The 17,377-nt window shown below is 38.1% G+C and overlaps 2 protein-coding genes across 2 annotated transcripts; both read left to right on the top strand.

Annotated features, from left to right (window-relative positions):
• Positions 1-361: 361 nt before the first annotated feature.
• On the top strand, positions 362-7,466 carry LOC108439789 (vascular endothelial growth factor A). The gene is made up of 5 exons (XM_017718378.2): positions 362-724; positions 1,910-1,940; positions 4,843-5,042; positions 5,164-5,234; positions 5,528-7,466. Exons 1-5 carry the CDS (start codon positions 641-643, stop codon positions 5,565-5,567), a joined length of 426 nt encoding a protein of 141 aa, XP_017573867.1. The 5' UTR covers positions 362-640; the 3' UTR covers positions 5,568-7,466.
• A 1,216-nt stretch (positions 7,467-8,682) lies between these two features.
• On the top strand, positions 8,683-14,139 carry stx5al (syntaxin 5A, like). The gene is made up of 11 exons (XM_017718354.2): positions 8,683-8,788; positions 9,403-9,644; positions 10,413-10,483; positions 10,609-10,664; positions 10,752-10,822; positions 10,912-11,028; positions 11,134-11,190; positions 11,284-11,365; positions 11,444-11,541; positions 11,625-11,746; positions 11,937-14,139. The coding sequence occupies exons 2-11, from the start codon at positions 9,435-9,437 to the stop codon at positions 12,094-12,096; spliced, it is 1,044 nt and encodes a 347-aa protein (XP_017573843.1). The 5' UTR covers positions 8,683-8,788; positions 9,403-9,434; the 3' UTR covers positions 12,097-14,139.
• The last annotated feature ends 3,238 nt before the right edge of the window (positions 14,140-17,377 follow it).

Genomic DNA, 17,377 nt, shown 5'->3' with positions numbered 1-17,377 from the left:
CTGTTCGAACCATGACCAGAAAGACTTTTACGTAAGATTACATAAAGAGCACGTTACTCATGACGTTCATAATCCAAATTCCAAATGATCAGAAATAGTCCGTAAAATAATACTCTACATATACAAGTCAGTTGTAACTTTTTCTACGCCTATTATAATCTTTATTATTTGATAAGCTCTCATTTTCCTTCCTGTTTTATCTTTATCTCCAAAAATAGCTCGGTCGCGCTGCCGTGTTAGTGAAGTGCTAGGCTGCGTCCCAAACAGCACTACTACACTATACATACTACACTATGAATGGACTTGGGTTGGTGGTTTCTGCTCGTTTCTGACACACTATTTAGTGTGGTACAGTACGGTTTTGGACGTGGCCTTAGTTTTTTTTTTGTTTGTGCAATCCAGATCGAGACCAAATTAGGTTTATGTCAAATGTACACTTTTCTTTCGTCTCACGTGCCTCAGAGGAACCGTGAGGGCCGTGGAGCGCGTTCACACACACACACACACAGACACACTGCCCCCTTCTGCTCCGGAGGGCCGGACAGGCAGAGCCTTTAGAAGAAAACTCGTGGTTTCATGAGCATCTCAGTAGTTTGGAGAGCGAGAGTGGCTGAGATTGTAGAGTTCTGCTCTAAATGAGATGGTGGTGACTCTGTCTGTGCTCCTGTGGGTGTTTCATGTCGCCGCGTCGTTTCCTCGTGAAGCTTATGCAGTTGACTTTGAGGTAAGAACGAGAAAGTTTAAAGTGTCATATTTCCTTCTACCAATAACACACATTTATATACACGTTTCTGTTTTTCCAGTCCAGTTCACTGTGTGTAGCGTTTGCCTAGAGAGGGTTTTCCTGGTAGTTTGTGATTCATTGTTCACTCGAATATTTAATTTACATTTATTTATTTATTTTTGTACTATTTTTATTTTCGCTTTGAATATTTTGGCCCTGACTACTATTCACTGCTATGAGTCAGAATAACAGCTGCTGATTTGTACTGACACTACTATTCAGATTTTTTAGCAGTGAAATTTACGGTATAAATAGGTCTCATTCTGGCAAAGACTGACCACTGGTATTCATTTCAGAATGTGCGAGGCGCTGGAGTCAGGCTCTGTTGAGAAATGCCGCACTTTGTAATCTGACTACATTTAACTCCCTGCAATCCTCAGTAATATAGACTTGAACAGTGTCTGCATCTTCAGGGTCTTGCCATCTTGGGCACATGTAATCTGTAGACGGTGATTGCATCAGTTCTTGGAGGAATGTGCCCTGCATGAGTTGACAGCAGAAGTGGCTTGGGGTGGGCTGAATTTGTGTTGTAATTATTTTCTGCCAAAGGCATTTTAGTGTAAAGAAAATCATAGTGGTGCATGTTTAAACGCATCTTAGCTGGAACTCATGACTGCATGGAAGACATGAGAAATCACTGACAGTATCATCACGAGTCACCAGTACACTTGAACAAACTGGGCTTGGTGTCCTTCGTAGGAACTGAACTGACTGGAAATGCATCACAACACATTTGGATAGATTCAGTGTGTTTTACCCAATCAAAGTGTGTTGTTGACTTACGAAGCTTATGCCTAACACACATAAAAATGCAGTAATAACAAAACAACAAATGTGAGAAATCTAAAAACTGCTACCACAATAAATATCACAACAGATTGACAACACAAACAATAAATACAAAGATTACAGAGGCACAAAACCAAGTACACAAAAAGCCAAAAGGCACAAAAGCCACATACAACACAAATACTGCATTTTTGAAATTGCATTTGTGGCAAATATTGCACATGTGGATGATGCATCCAAATCTAAATGATGATACATTTGATCATCTGATGTTTTGATTGTCCATTACCACAGCTGGAATTTAACATGCTTTTCCCCTTCCTTTTCAACCAATAGCCTCCTAATGAGCTTAACAACAGTGACTCAGGTACTTCCTTTTTATACATTTTATATTCTTTGGTAACTGTATCAATATGCTGTACAGCTAGTCAGTATACATCTGCTGTCATAACAAAACCTCTCATGTGTAAAGAAATATATAAGATTCCAAATGTATTTATCAGATATATTTTTGCAATGTATCGAAATGGCCAAAAAGTATTTCAAACAGGATATCAATGATTGAACTGCTTGTTCATAGTATATCAATAACTACAACACTTGCTTTATACAGTATTTGCACATTCCCAATTGCTTCTATGTTTTTCATTTTTGTCACATGTAAATGTTTCAGATCATCAAACTACTTTAATATTAGACAAAGAGAACCCAAATAATAACAACATGCTGTTTTGAGACGATCAGATTCACTGGCCACACCCAGGCCTGATTACTGCCAGACCTGCTGAATCTAAACATCACGTAAATAGGACCTGTGTGGCACTGTGAGGCAGGATAGAACAACCCAGAAATCAACACATGATGACACGTTCTAAAGAGACTCAAATACAGATGCGAAACAGTCATGAAATCTACCAGCCTGGAAAGGGTTACACAGCCATTGCTAAGGTTCTGGGAATCCGGCACACCACAGTGGGAGCCATTATCCACAACAGGATATAACTCGGAACAGTGGTGAATTTTCTCAGGCCAGCCTACCAAAATTTTACCAAGAGTCTACAACATTGCATTCCACCAAAAGAACACCGTATCAACAGTCAAACATGGTAGTGGTAGTCTAATGATTGGGGGCTGCTTTGCTTCTGCAGGTCAAGGACAAATCATAAATGAGGGAATCATGAATTCTGCTCTCTATCAGAAACTGTTGAAGGAGAATGTTCACTGTCAGTTTGTGACCTAAAGCCCAAGGGCAGCAGGACAATGATCTGAAGCACACAAGCAAGTCCACCTCTGAATCGCTCACAAGAAACAAAATGAAGGTTTTGGAGTGGCCAAGAATCCCTGACTTGAATCCCTATGGGATGCTGTGGCAAGACCTTAAATGAGCAGCTCATGCTCAAAAACGATCATTGAAAGCTGCATTATGTGTTTATTCATGTTGTCTATCTTATACTAAAATTAGTTGGATGATGAGAAACATATAAATGTGACAAATTAGAAAAAGTTGAAGATATCAGGTGAGGGGCAAATGCTTTTTCACAGCACTACATTAAAGGTTCACTGCCCACTATTTTTAATGAAGTTAGTGGAATACAAATTCATTTTGAAAGGTATTCCAATCAGTAAAGTGCATTAGGCAAGTATTTTGCATTTTATTTTGAATGTTTTGGGACATGGATTGCATTGTATTTGACACGTGTTTCGAATATATATCTATATATCTGTAACATGAAGCGATGAGGAGGCGGATACACGTGCTGAGAAAAGCAAGATTTATTTGGGGCAAATCCATAATCAGGGTCTAACGGATCTAACAAACAACAGAGGCCAGAATAACAAATACAATACAATACACTTCAACCATAAACCAAACACCACAGACATACATCCAAAGACCAGCACAGAGCAGGGCAAACATGGGGATTATATATCACAGGGATGATGAGGGACAAGTGGAAAACAGGTGTAAACAATCAGGGGCGGAGTCACGAAAGGGGGCAGGACAGTGAAGTAAACACAACAGGAGCACATGGACAGGACTGGGAGGGGCCAGTCGTGACAGTATTAGTAGCATCTATCTATCTATCTATCTATCTATCTATCTATCTATCTATCTATCTGTCTGTCTGTCTGTCTGTCTGTCTGTCTGTTTAAATCATATGAATAGTAAATAGTGATTTTATGGATGTTAGTTTGTTTGTTTAACCATTATTATAGTATTATGCACCCAGTATTATATGTAGTTAAAAAGCAACTCCTGGTTTGACCAGTCATGATATTAAAAAGTCTCTGTGGTGGCTGTGAAAGTGTCAAGGAATTCTTCTTACTATTTATTGTTTTTATGTTTATTTGATTTATGAATATGACTTTGTTCTAATGTGTATTGTGATGAACTCACTGCTGAGGTAAATTGTTTAAAAATTTGCTTAGATGCCTAAAACTTTCACACAGTATTGTATATCGCTGCTGTTGGAACAAAACCTTGTACCTCCATTTTTGTAGTTTTCCAGTTTTTTACATAATTTGAAATACATTTTATCCTTTATATAGTGTGAAACATTTATGGTAAATGGGTCAAAAGAAACAGCCCAAAATTGCTTGGAAAATTGTCTGGTTCCATTGCATTACATTAAAAATAAAGTAGGTTTTTTCTTTCTCCTGTAAAGGTACCATTTTGGAGATAGGAGGTTTTCTTCTGGCAACAGCGAGATATGTATATGTATATGTGTATGTATATATATATATATATATATATATATATATATATGTGTGTGTGTGTGTGTGTGTGTGTGTGTGTGTGTTGTGTGTGTGTGTGTGTGTGTATATATATATATATATATATTGTCCATATTGACTTATACACCTTTACCAGTTTTTACCATTGCAATACATTCTAACATTAGTTAGAACATTAGTTCTTCTATTGGTCCATTCATCATGATATGCTTACATTATGTAAAAGGAAGCCCATCTCAAATGGTGTAAAATCAAAGATAGAAATGTTTTTTGATATAACAGCAATGATAATCTATCAGTCTGTCAATGACAGGCCTTTCAGTCGAATTACAGTACACATGGCCCAGTGTTGGTCAACTATTCCCAGTACCAAGACTGAAACTGGATGTGGCTTGATAAGGAGCTCCATCCATTGAGACACAGGCTGTATTTTTAGACTTGTGGGATCACAAATGTATTCATGTGTTCACTGAAACTGCGCCTGCTATTCAGCTTGGAATGTAATGTTGTATTGTGCTCTGTATTTTCACTAGACATGGACTATCTTCTTCCTTTGCTGTGTCAAAGTGCGTGCCAGCCACGAGAAACTTTAGTCAAGGTTTGGCATGAGTTCCCTGAGGAAATGCATTACACCATTTCTCCTTGTTTTGTGCCTGTGCAGCGGTGTGGGGGCCACTGTAGTGACGAGGCTACAGTGTGTGTGCCTGTGAAAAACGATACTGTTCTGGTGCAGGTATGACAAACAATATGGCGCTAAACGCTGGGAAGAAATAGCTAATTTTGTCTCATATTCCAGCAATTTTTAACTCCTTTCTCATAGTTTTAAACCATATTATTGTCTCATTTCTCAATAGGTGCAACGGGCAGGTGACCCCGATGTGTTCATTGAGTTACCATTTGTTCAGCACAGTCGCTGTAGTTGCAGGTAAAACCCATATTGTGGAAACGGGGCTATTTTGTTCAAGAATTAATCACTGTAGACTGGAATGTTTGCCATTTAGATGTTTTAGAGTTGGAATATGACACTCAAATGAACAGACCAGTTTATCAGACCTGCATTAAGGCTAAGCTTTGGCTAAAAAGAGTTGCTTAGGCACTGCAGTTTAGTCCACAATGCTGAATTTATGTCTGAATTCTCAGTTTTCTCATAAGCATCATTGCTGATGCAACACTACATTTTTATTATTATTAATTTCTTTGTTATTCTATTTTTTTCAGATCCAGGAAGCGTCTGAGTGCCTCATTCATACACTTTTAGAAGAAGTCTGAAAACTACCAAAATGATGCAGTGAAATGTTGCAATGGTGTTTTCCACAGTACAGTAACCAGTATGTGTTTTGTGCAGTTTTGAAACACTATTTGTAGAATTGAAAACGCCATTACCAAGGCTATCTGTACACTGAACACAGGAAGTGTCTAAAAACTCTACTATTTAAAGTTTAAAATACACAGTATAGTAACCAAACTATATTTTAGTTTAAAACATTTTTAGATCTGCGGGAAACACTAGTAGTTCAAGTCCCTATTAGTCAATGGATGAAAGAACAATTGAATAAATGACATTTGGCAGTCACACATCTGAAGTAAATGTTAAAAACTAAGATTTGCCACAATGATAGAGAAACACAGGGAAGACACCAAACTTGAATACTTCCAACAGCTGCTTATTTACTAGAGGACCACTGTTAGCTTGCATGTGCTGTTCAATTATTAGGTTTCTGCAAATATTTAGTAATATATTTTTTCCATAACCACTCAGTACACATCCTGACTTGGGTTGTTTTACATCAGTTCAGAATGAAGTTCAGGACTGAATACAGATCTGCATTCTGTATTATGAATATTTGTAGTCAAGGAAAACAGTTAGGAAAGGACGTTTCATTCAACTATATAGAATTGTGTGGAATTGTCTGAACTGAGATTGGGAAGTCCTGACGATAACCATTAGTGTTCCTACACAAAACGTGATGTTTCAAAGCACCAGCTGATGAGTGTTTGAATAGTGAATTATTGATATTTTGGCAAGGGATAGAATACTTTCAAATCTCCCTAGGATACAAAACATGTTTTGGTATTTCAGAACTCTTATTTATTGATACTACTAATGGTTGTTTCAAACACCAAGGTCATTGTCTTTCAATACACCTTGTATTCTCTTCACACTCATTTCTCTTGTGCTTCCAGGTTCTTTTCTAGTGGCAGCTCAGTTTCTGACACCTTCTTTTTACAGTGTATAATAAATGGCAACTTGCATTATTTGTCTGTCCAGAGGCTAAATCGCTGTGCTACTATTTTCATCACTACATTCAAGTAATTACTTTAGTGTGCACTTGCTTTGTAATAAGAAAAGAGAAAATTATTACTGTAAATGACGTAATGCTATGGATAGGCCAGTGAATCAGTAAATACTGTAAAAGCTCTGTCATTCAGCTACAGTGATTTTCAGTTTTTCTTTTCTTTCTGCCCTTTTCATTTTTGGTTGCGCAAGCAATGGCGTCAACAATGTCTAGCTTTTGTGTCCTGGTTTTATCACTGCATGTACACAAACAGCACGTTGCACTTACTATTGAGGCTCTAGTTGTTTAATGCTATGTAATCCTGTCCTGTGTTTTGGTGGGGAAGTGCAGTTTAAATCATGAGCAATGAGTCATGTTCAGCAGTAGACATTAGGTGAAGAAGTCTGCTCTTCTAAGTTTATTAGAACATTGCAGATCAGTGTAGCTGCTACACAAATCTGTCCCTGACATTTCAGCAGTCTATAAATACTAAGATGCCATTGACTCTGTGAGAAAACTATCAGATGTGCGCCACTTGTTACTGGAATTAAGAAGATGTCCATTCACTCTGAAACAAAATTATAAGAGAGGGCAGTATGATAATATGTTGTTACTATTATCAAGATGTCAGAATACACTTTTCTGAGTATACAGTGGTTATTGTCAACATTTCTAAAGTATTGCAGTTGCATGGATAATAAAAGAAGCCAATTAAAGGGATCTTGTAAATAACAACTAGTGTATTGACCACATAGTAACAAATGCCTAATCTGATGTCCTGATGTTTCATGATTATATTTTATTCATTTATTTTTACCAGTTGTTAACTTTTCCACCTGTTCCTTTTAAAATGTATTTTTTAAAACATGTAATAAAATAGATTTTCATAACCTTTTAAAAAAAAGTGTCGCTACTGTTTTGCTGTTGTGTTTTGTTCATTCCAACTTGTCTGAAAACGTCAAAATGACATAACAAATATTGTGATACATACGGTATCCTGTAGTGTGAAAATATCCTTTAGTTTTGGGATGCAGTATTTTGAACAGTATTATTTGTCACTTGGTCAGAACAATTGATATGCAAATCTGATTTTTGCTTTAGTGGCTCAAGACCGGCTATTTTTGTTTTTCCACTTTATTGACTGCATGAAGAGCCTGATCATGTGTGCCACGATTTCTTGTGTTATGAGCTCTACAGTAATGACTGGATTAAGTTGTTTTTCAGTTTGGAATGGAGTGGAGTGAATGTGATCAGTTGCACGACCAGCCTGGATGAATAATGCATGAGCGATAGTGAACTCTGTTTCATCATGTTTTTGTGGTTAGTGAAGAAGAAAGTAAAGAATAGCTATTACTTTGGAATATGCTTCCTTTTTTTAATAAATGAGCTGTTCTTTTCCCAGAGACCACTGTGATACCTCTTTGCTTCAACCAATACACTCTTAAAACAGATTTGTTAAAACACACACACACACACACACACACACATTCTGTCTCTAACTAGAGAGTCATTAGTGTTTCCAGTAGGAGATGCCACATTTTGTGTTATTTTAACACATAATGTGTTGAAATATTTCTATACCCGGTTATGGAAAACACTTTTTGGGTTACTTTTAACACAGAATGTGTTAAATCAAAAAACAACATTACACTAAATGTGTTAAAATGAAAAACAGGTAACACTGGTTAGTATATTATTGTTCAACATGTCACTTGTGTAGCAAGCTTGCTTTTGTAACAAGCTTACTATTGTATTTGCAGCAAGTGACAATGGCCTAATTACTGATTTTCTTTCTCTAAGATAGTAATATCTCGATGATAAGTAATATGAATCATTGGTGACAGTTTTTGTCTAAAGGATGATGTTTGCTGTAGTCAGTGATCGTAAACCTCTGGTCTGGGCATAAAGGATTATAGCTCTGGTTTACAGAAGAGAAGAGAAAGAAAAGAGAAACAAAGATACAGACGTGGGTGCTTTTTGATTCTCTTTTTACAAAGCACACATAAATAATCCGAGTCTGTAAATTATCCTGTGAATTCAGGGTTGTGTTTTTTTTTATTGTTCACCCCCAAAATAAAGTTGTAAGAAGACGTGGCGTCAGTGACGTAAGCGTGTCGGCGTAGAACCCGGATGATGACAGCTAACAGCTTCTAACAGCCAAAACCCAAAGGAAAAGTAACCGCAGCAGCTTTCCGGCTAACTGGTAAGAGTTCAGGACAGTTTTATTATCACAGCTGTCCAAGACGTTGTCCTGTCCAAAACGCGCTCGCTGTTATTTTACATGTGTGTTAGGAGGTCAGTCGTCTTCCCTTAGCTAGCTAGGTTAGGTTAGCTAGTTAGCTTGCTATGGAGTTTTACACTGAAGCCAGCAGTCCAGCTAACGTCGATCTGCAACCTCTGAATCTGAACGGCAGGCGAGCCGCACAGCGATGTGACTTTCAGACCTTTTTTTCTGTCTGCGTGAAAAATATAATAGTATTAGTTGTCTATTTGTGGAACGTGTTTAGCAAACGTTGTCAATACGTGATCACATATGTTCGGAAGTGAGCCCGCGATGGCTGGCAGGGTGAAGCTAGGTAGTGTTTATTAACTGCGGTGGTTCGCATGGTGACCCCCTCTTCAGCGAACAGCGTCGTGTATCAACACTGACAGCTAACTGTTCCTTACCCACGAGCATGGAGGCAGTCTGCTGATGCAGCTGATGTTGGTTTTGATGTTATACGTGTTTCAAAATGAATGACACAAGTTAGAGTGGTTGTGATAGGCTTTTAAATATCACTGTGTAGCTGTACAATTCCTGGACCTTTTATTTCCCAGTCCCAGGTAATGTGCCAGAGCACAGAGAGGTAATGAATGCCCGCCGCCGCCATGGTCCTAAGAGCAGCCAGGAAGGGGTGTACACTGGGCCTTCACAGACCCAGTCCCAGCTGGTCCAGCCGCTGGATACCCCCCAGGCTATACCAGTTCCCCATGCCCCTCTTGTAGACACCAGCAACATGTCCTGCCGAGACCGCACCAGCGAGTTTGAGTCTGTGTGCAAGTCCTTGCAAGGAAGACAGGTGAGCAAGTGCTGCATCACATACATACTCCTGTCACGGTGCTGGATTCCAAATGATTTTCCATATGATATGCAATAAGGATAAGACAGTTTGGTGATTTCCCTTCGTAAACACACTGGGACCAACTTAGTTAATAGACCCTTTAAACACTCCTAGATTCAAAGCAGTGGACATTGTCCTAGTAGAAAGAAGATCCCAGCAATGCCAGTCTGAGAATGTAGTGATCTCAGTGTTTTCACATCCATATTAAGGTATTTGCCTGATGTTTTCATGAAAAACGGTGTTTGTTTGGTAAAACATTTTTAATTTTGAAGAGAAAGAAGATTGAGAATGTAGATAAAGGATCTCATGATGAGATACAAACCTAGTCAGCTAACATTAGCTGTTTAATATATACTAGAGAATAGTTAGTTGTACCTTGTTGTCTTTTGATTTTTCTATTTGATTTATCTTTATAAATATTTTAATAAAGATACGAAAATGTAAGAGATATCAACATTCTCATTTGCAAACGGCACACATTCTGTAATGTTTTCCCTACTTTGTCGACTTCTGCTGTGTTAAGTCTGAAAGTGTGAAAAAGGCCTGTCAACAGGTGTAGTTGGAATAAGGTATGTTGGAATAGGGAGAACACAAAACTGTGCTGAACTCCATCCCTTCAGTAAGTAATTAACTATTTAAAATGTTCATTTGTGCATCAGTTGTGCTGGGTGATTAAACTTTGTACCAAATTTTATTTTTTGATTTCTTAACCCTCTTTTTTCCCAGAATGGAGCACAAGATATTAAACCAGTTCACAATGCAGTCAGACAACGGAGTGACTTCACTCTCATGGCAAAGTGAATATCACAGCTTTATACTTTATTTCCTACAATTGGTCCCAAGTTACTAATAGCTCAGATATCTGTTTAATTGGGTCTGTAAACAAAAATCTGATCTTTTTTCCTCCTTGTGTCCTTTATAGGAGAATCGGCAGGGACCTTAGCAACACCTTTGCCAAGCTGGAAAAGCTCACGATACGCAAGTATCTTCTTATTTTAAGCCACCTGCTAACTCGAGTACATGTAATGTGCTGAGGTTTGTAATGTTTTCCCTTTTTGATTACAGTTGCCAAAAGGAAATCCCTCTTTGATGACAAAGCAGTAGAGATTGATGAATTGACATATATTGTGAAACAGGTAAATAATTTCTTTTGTCTTACATGTGCAGGTGACAAATTTTGACTCATGAATCATTTCTACACGTTAACTTTCTGTCTCTTGTGTAGGATATTAACAGCCTGAATAAACAGATAGCGCAGCTGCAGGAGCTGGTCCGCTCTAGGAATGGGCAAAACAACAGACATCTCCAGACACATTCCAATACCATCGTTGTTTCGTTGCAGGTGTGGACATCTTCCAAATGTGTTGAGAACTAAACTAGTTAAAAAGAAAATGTATTTTATATAAACTGTGATGACATTTAACACCATCACGTTTGCTTCATACAGTCAAAATTGGCATCAATGTCAAGTGATTTCAAGTCAGTTCTGGAGGTCAGAACAGAGGTAAATCCTTTTGATGCAAATTAATCAGCACTTTATTTTTCCAATATTGTATTTATGTTGGTTTTGACATAGTCTTTGTCTCTTTGTTTACAGAATCTGAAGCAGCAGAAGAGCAGACAGGAACAGTTTTCTCAGTCTCCAGCCTCATCCTCGTCGTTTCATGACAACAGCTTTAGTAAGACCAATTACCTTCCTGCAGTGAATAAATATGCTGTGATGTTGCCATAATGACTGACTCTTATTTCACAAACAGGCAATTCAGTTTTGATGCAGGATAATTCAAATAAAGCAGATATTTCCATAGACATGGATCTTCGATCCAGCCAGCAGATGCAACTCCTAAATGAGAAGGTACAAATGCTACATGTTGAATTCACTAACTTGACTTCAGAAATTACATAATAAGTTTAACCGCCATACATGTTTATGTCCAGGAGTCTTATATTCAGGATCGAGCGAACACTATGCAGAATATAGAGTCAACCATTGTGGAGCTGGGATCTATTTTTCAGCAGCTGGCCCACATGGTTAAAGAGCAGGAAGAGACGGTTCAAAGGTGAGTATCTAGAGCAGGGGTTTTCAACCCATTCACCAGGGACCCTTGGGTAATCCAGGTTTTTCCTAACTTGCAACACAAAAATCTGGACCATCTGGGAGTCCCTCAGGACTAGGTTGAGAACCAATGATCTACAGTGCATGTTGCCTGTAGGCTTTTTTCACCACTGTATTCTTCAACTCTGTCACAGGATTGATGCTAATGTGGAAGACACTCAGCTTAACGTCGACCTTGCTCATACTGAAATCCTCAAGTACTTTCAGTCTGTCTCCAACAACCGCTGGTTGCTCATCAAAATATTCCTCATTCTCATCATTTTTTTCTTCATCTTTGTGGTCTTCTTGGCCTGAGATCTATGGACACCCCACTGGATTTAGTACTGAGAAGCTGTTGAGAAGAAGCCATTTCTGACAGGAGTGAAGCAGTAGGAAATTACTAGAATGTAGAATGGTGAATGGAGAGGTTGGACACACTTTTTCTTTTTCTGCTCAGATACACGCTCTCTGTCTGGGTAGAGCTTGTATTGTCAAATGCTCTACAATTGCAGACAAGCTTCCTTTGGAACATGAGCAGTGTTAAAGTAAACTGGTAATTCTGGTTGTATTTTATTTTTGTGGCTAAAAAGATTTTAGGGTTGCAGTAGTTTTATACAACGAGAAAAAAACCACCCCACTGTTTGCCTCCTCTGTAGTTAAGAAGAATATATGGATCTACACAGATGTGCAGACAGCTTGTTTCTTTTATCCTAATGATCAGCTAGCAGGGGGCTCCTGAATAATTCTGGTCTGAAACTGCCATTTAATTCTCTCAGGCTTGATTACACTGTGTAATGTCAGTGATTCAGGAACACAGTTATCTAGTTAAAGCAATATTCCAGTTACTTTTGGCATCTTTTGGCGGCAATCCAGTTGTTGGTAGCTGTGAATCTTATTTAACGGCTGAATACAATGACTGCCAGATGTAAAACTAGTCTTTAAAGGCACTTGACCAATGGTAACTGGACTTGCTAGCATCTAAGCTGTTTAAACATTATTAAGGAAAGACCCCATAATATTGTGCCCAGAAATACGTGGTGGTGCAGCCCTGTTCTGAGCAAGACAGTGGAGCAAGACATTTATTAGAATGAATAAAGGAAGAGTCAGAATGAAACCGTAGCTCTACAGAACATGTGAACACTGAGTAAGGTACTGCAGAATTGCGTATCGTCACTGTTGGAACAAAACTTCTATCCAAACCATATCTCTTCAGGAAAAAGTACATGCACTCCTAAATTTAAATGCCAGTTAATATAACAAGTAGTTATGAACTATTATTATGTATAATGAACTATTCTCACAATATAATGAGCGGCTGTGGTTTTTAAATGAGGGGAAAAAATGGAGGTTTTGATTGAGCAGTAACAATAGCACCTGCAGACATGCCATTTTATTGAATGCATACCGTGGTACCATATATGCAGTGTCAGGGAAACAAGCGTGTAAAGGTTGTTTTTTTTGTTTGTTTTTTTTTTGTTGTTTTTTGTTTTTTTTCTTTCCTTCAATTTCAAACATGGTTATAACTTGTAGGAGATGCAATGGATTCTAATTCACTGTTTACACTGACATTCCAGCCTTTAACGTATAGCTGTACTGTGAAATGAGAAGAAATCAACCACAGGATACAAATGGAGGAACATCAGTGGATAATGATGCTGTGTTTAGCTTTAATTTCTGATTCCTCTGTCCATCCCTGTTGGTCCTTGTTAGTTTTGCTTTGAGAGAGCATCTCCTCTGTCTTACATTTGCCTTCTTATTTCTGTTGCAGGTTCTTTGTACCTTTCACTTACAACAGTATCAGTACCTTAAATTATTAGAGGGACAACTGAACCTTTTGAATGGTCACTGTGTATTTTGTGACTGTAATTACTGGTATTATGTAACTAAACACTGCACGTGTTAATATTTTTAAGGAGATCAGAGTCTACAAGTAAAAATGTTCACATATTTGCATGTTTCATGCTTTTCACTGGTTCTGCTTCGAAATCTGCATTTAAAAGTGTTCACTTACACGTTCAAATAATGCATTTCCGAATGGTTTGTAACTGCACAACATTGTAATACGTTGTCAGACTTTTTGCTTTATCTCGGGCTGAGCATTCTTGAGAACATACTGTGCTGTAGTCAGACTTTTCATTTATTTAATGTGTTTCGGTGTGGAAGAATCAGAGGTGAAACATGAAAAAGAAATGTATGGCTAGACAACATGAGGCAGCTGAGGGGCAGACTGAAAGCAATTAAGACAAAAGTTTTAGAGTGGCGGCAGGTTTTAGAATTTGCTGTTTAAAAAAGTATAACATTACGTTTTAAATTGTGTTTGGTTGTTAAATACTGTAAATATATGTTTTTATTACACTATTCTAAAAGACTACTTATGTACTGATTTAACTAACAATTGCTGAAAGCATGGGTAAAAATGTTTCATTTGTGCCATCTTGAAAATATGCAATCAAACATATACTGTAGTTAAATTAAATTAAATTAACGTTATTTTCTATATACATTCAGTGCAGTTGATAAACCCATTGAAAAGTATCAAGAAGGTTTGATTTTGGGTCCAAACCACTGACTGTATATACATTGTATAGTCAGTGGTCAAAATATTTTAGGCACATTGTGGTGGAGGCAGCATTCGTTGTTCCATTGTTCCTGAATGTACATTGTCCTTTCAAAGGCCCTGTGAAATTTCTTTATCTAAGACAGTTACTGATATACTTCACCTTTCTAAGTCTTGTTCTTGAGCACTTTTCTCACAATTATCATAAATAATTTTCATTTTTTCCCTTTCCCTCTTTCCCTTTTTTCCCGAGTGAATGGTATATTCTGTGGTCAGAGCTGCCATTTTTATTCCTATTCATTTAAAAAAAATACATTCACAACTTCGAATGGCCCTTGTCTGGTTAGTTCAGGGGTGGGGAATTCCAGTTCTGGAGAGTTTGATGTCTGCAAACTGTGGTTATTTCTCTGCTCAGTCCAATTCTAGACTTAAATGGCAGGTTTAATTCGTTGGATAGAGCAGATAAAACAGCAAACTGGTTTGGACTCCAGCCCTCCTGCACTGCCTTATGCTTCTGCAGCTCATCCAGACTGTCGCATAAGACTAGAGGGAACAGCTCTGTCACCTTTGACGCTTCAGGCTCCAGCTCTCTCACCAGCTTCCTGAATCTGCAGAGAACAGAAGCAATATGCCTACTGTAGATCACCCTCCCATTATGTAGGAGTCAGATGTGATGACAGGGTGTCCTTGCCAGTTACATTAACTGTGCAACGAAAGGGGAATTCCAGCAGTTTCTCAGAATTTCTACATAATTCAATGGCTATGATTTCTTTACAATGGTGGTGATAGGAACATAGTATAAATATAGACATTTTATTTATTATGCATAATGAAAATACATTTTCTTTAGGTATTGTTTTGCCTAATAACACCCTGCATGTCCTCCACTCTGAATGTGTTAAATAGCTTAAACCTTTTCTCAAAACAGTTGTAACAACATATTAAACAACGTATTTGTAACCATTTCATGTAATAGCTTTCTGTGAGGGATTTTTAGAGACATTCAGCTCATGAGATGTCTAGTTCCTATCACCGCTGTGAACAGTTCTATCTGTAAGATGCTTTAGGTTGGAGTGTTTCTCATCAAACCACTTTAACTGACTTTATTTACATATAAAATATATCACATGGTGGAGTATCCCCCTTCAGGATCAGAGCTAGACCCACCTTTACAATTCAGTAAACAAGTGACCCACCTGAGAATGATGTATCAACCCTGACATGGAGAGTTCTTGAAGCAGAGGTCCTGAAGCTCCAGCAGCTCTCCAGCCACATGCTTATATAGGAGTTTCTAATGGTACTCTGATAGCCAGCTGTGGTCCACACAGGAGTTGCAATTGTGGCTTTCAGCTGCCCTCTTCTGGTGAAGGTGCTGGGTGAGCTTTAGTAAAGAGCCCAGCTTCAGCATCAGTGTATTGGTCACCATCTCCTCAGGCAAATGCTGTCTAGAAAGCTGATGCTCCAACATGTGGAAGGGCCAATAGAACATAACAAACAAGTGAGATTTCTACAATCTGGTGTTTGTCTCATGTTTACATAGCACAGTTAATGCAGGGTTGGCAGTCACTGTTATTACAGTATGATGAATCCATATTTTAATGCTTCAGCACTTCGGTCTGAAGCAACTAAGACCTGGTCAAGCAAATGATCTCATGTTCGGTCCCTCATCCTGACATATATTTCCACTATGCTGTCACGGTTTTTGTAGGGATTACATAATATGCAATTAAATCAGAGTCTTGGCGCAACAACATGTATAAGAAACTATAGAAGGGTCTGCTTTACATGGGACGAATATGAAGACAATGTCTATTTTTATACTCTTAAAAATATGGTTGGTTGGTACAGAAGCTTTGTGTAATGGGGAGCTGCATTCAATTTTTAAAATGTTCTTCACACTCATGCATCTTATTTACAAAAGTGATTCATCGAAGAAGTGTTCATTTAAAGGTTCCTTAGGGAATCAGTAAGTGGTTCTTCTATGGATGAAACAACTGTTTTGGTGCCTCTTTATAAGAGCATATGACTCTGACAGACGCCTGACAAATATAAATTTAATGGTTACCCTGTTGGAATAGACCAGAGATAACATGTTTTAATCATAAAGTTTTAAGGTTGAAGTGTGAACCTTAAATATGTTTTTCCCAGTGGAAAATTTCATAACCCAATGTTTTAAAACAGAACAATAAAATAAAAAGCCTGCAGACGAGACGGGGTGTGTGGAGTCAATACAACTTAGAAAATATCATTTCAGTGGATTTTGGTACAATTATTTTCCTTGACTAAAGGTACTGAGATGTACCCTGAGTATACCTCCCCAGTGACAGTTTCATCCATTTTTTCTGAGAGTGTGGACAGATTGTGGGGCCAGTTTCAAACCAGCCTAACACCTTCCGCTCTTCTGGCATGTAAAGGAAATTTGAGCTAAATGTTAGACATGAATTTCAGCACAATGGCTTCATATCTTTGAGCTCCTCACTTTTACTCTTCCTTCCTCAACACCGACCCGTCTCCGCGCTTGTGTTAAAAGCCTGTTGGAGTCGCTGGGATTAGATTAATGTGTAATGTAAGAGTTCCTTTGAGTATTGATCAAGTACAGTAAAGTGCTGCTCTTCTGCAGGTGTTTCTCTGGCTATTTATCATTCAGGCTCAAAGAAATAAGCCTACAGCCATCACGTATTTCTCCTGGAACAAAGTATTCAGAAGAGGACTTTTATAAGTCACTCTGTTAAACACTGTTATTGGGAAAAATATGTGCAACACTGTAGGAACCAAAGCAGACGAGCAGGATTAAACATAAACAAAGGGAAAAGCTGAACAAGAAAACTAACACACTGGAAGAACTAACGAACACTGACAGCAAACAATGCCAAGCACGGTACAAGACAAAGACAAGGGGAATATTAAACTAAGCAGAGTGAATGAGAAACACCTGTGATCAATCACCTGTGTTCATCACAGTTACACATGCCATTTACAAAAATGGTTCTTTTCAAAGGCATCCCTTGAAAGACTCTTCAGGGAACCGACAGCAGTTCT

Source organism: Pygocentrus nattereri, chromosome 16 (genome assembly GCF_015220715.1).
Source record: "Pygocentrus nattereri isolate fPygNat1 chromosome 16, fPygNat1.pri, whole genome shotgun sequence".
In the NCBI taxonomy this organism is placed as follows: domain Eukaryota; kingdom Metazoa; phylum Chordata; class Actinopteri; order Characiformes; family Serrasalmidae; genus Pygocentrus; species Pygocentrus nattereri.
Note: the sequence above shows the minus strand (reverse complement) of the source record. Positions and strands in the feature narration are given on the sequence as shown.

Excerpts from the sequence above, each read along its gene's own strand:
- LOC108439789 (XM_017718378.2), top strand. The coding sequence starts at position 641 with ATGGTGGTGACTCTGTCTGTGCTCCTGTGGGTGTTTCATGTCGCCGCG. Across the intron at positions 1,941-4,842 it reads GCTTAACAACAGTGACTCAG|ACATGGACTATCTTCTTCCT; the intron begins GTACTTCCTTTT and ends TATTTTCACTAG. Across the intron at positions 5,043-5,163 it reads ACGATACTGTTCTGGTGCAG|GTGCAACGGGCAGGTGACCC; the intron begins GTATGACAAACA and ends ATTTCTCAATAG.
- stx5al (XM_017718354.2), top strand. The coding sequence starts at position 9,435 with ATGAATGCCCGCCGCCGCCATGGTCCTAAGAGCAGCCAGGAAGGGGTG. Across the intron at positions 10,823-10,911 it reads TGACATATATTGTGAAACAG|GATATTAACAGCCTGAATAA; the intron begins GTAAATAATTTC and ends TCTCTTGTGTAG. Across the intron at positions 11,366-11,443 it reads GTTTCATGACAACAGCTTTA|GCAATTCAGTTTTGATGCAG; the intron begins GTAAGACCAATT and ends TTTCACAAACAG.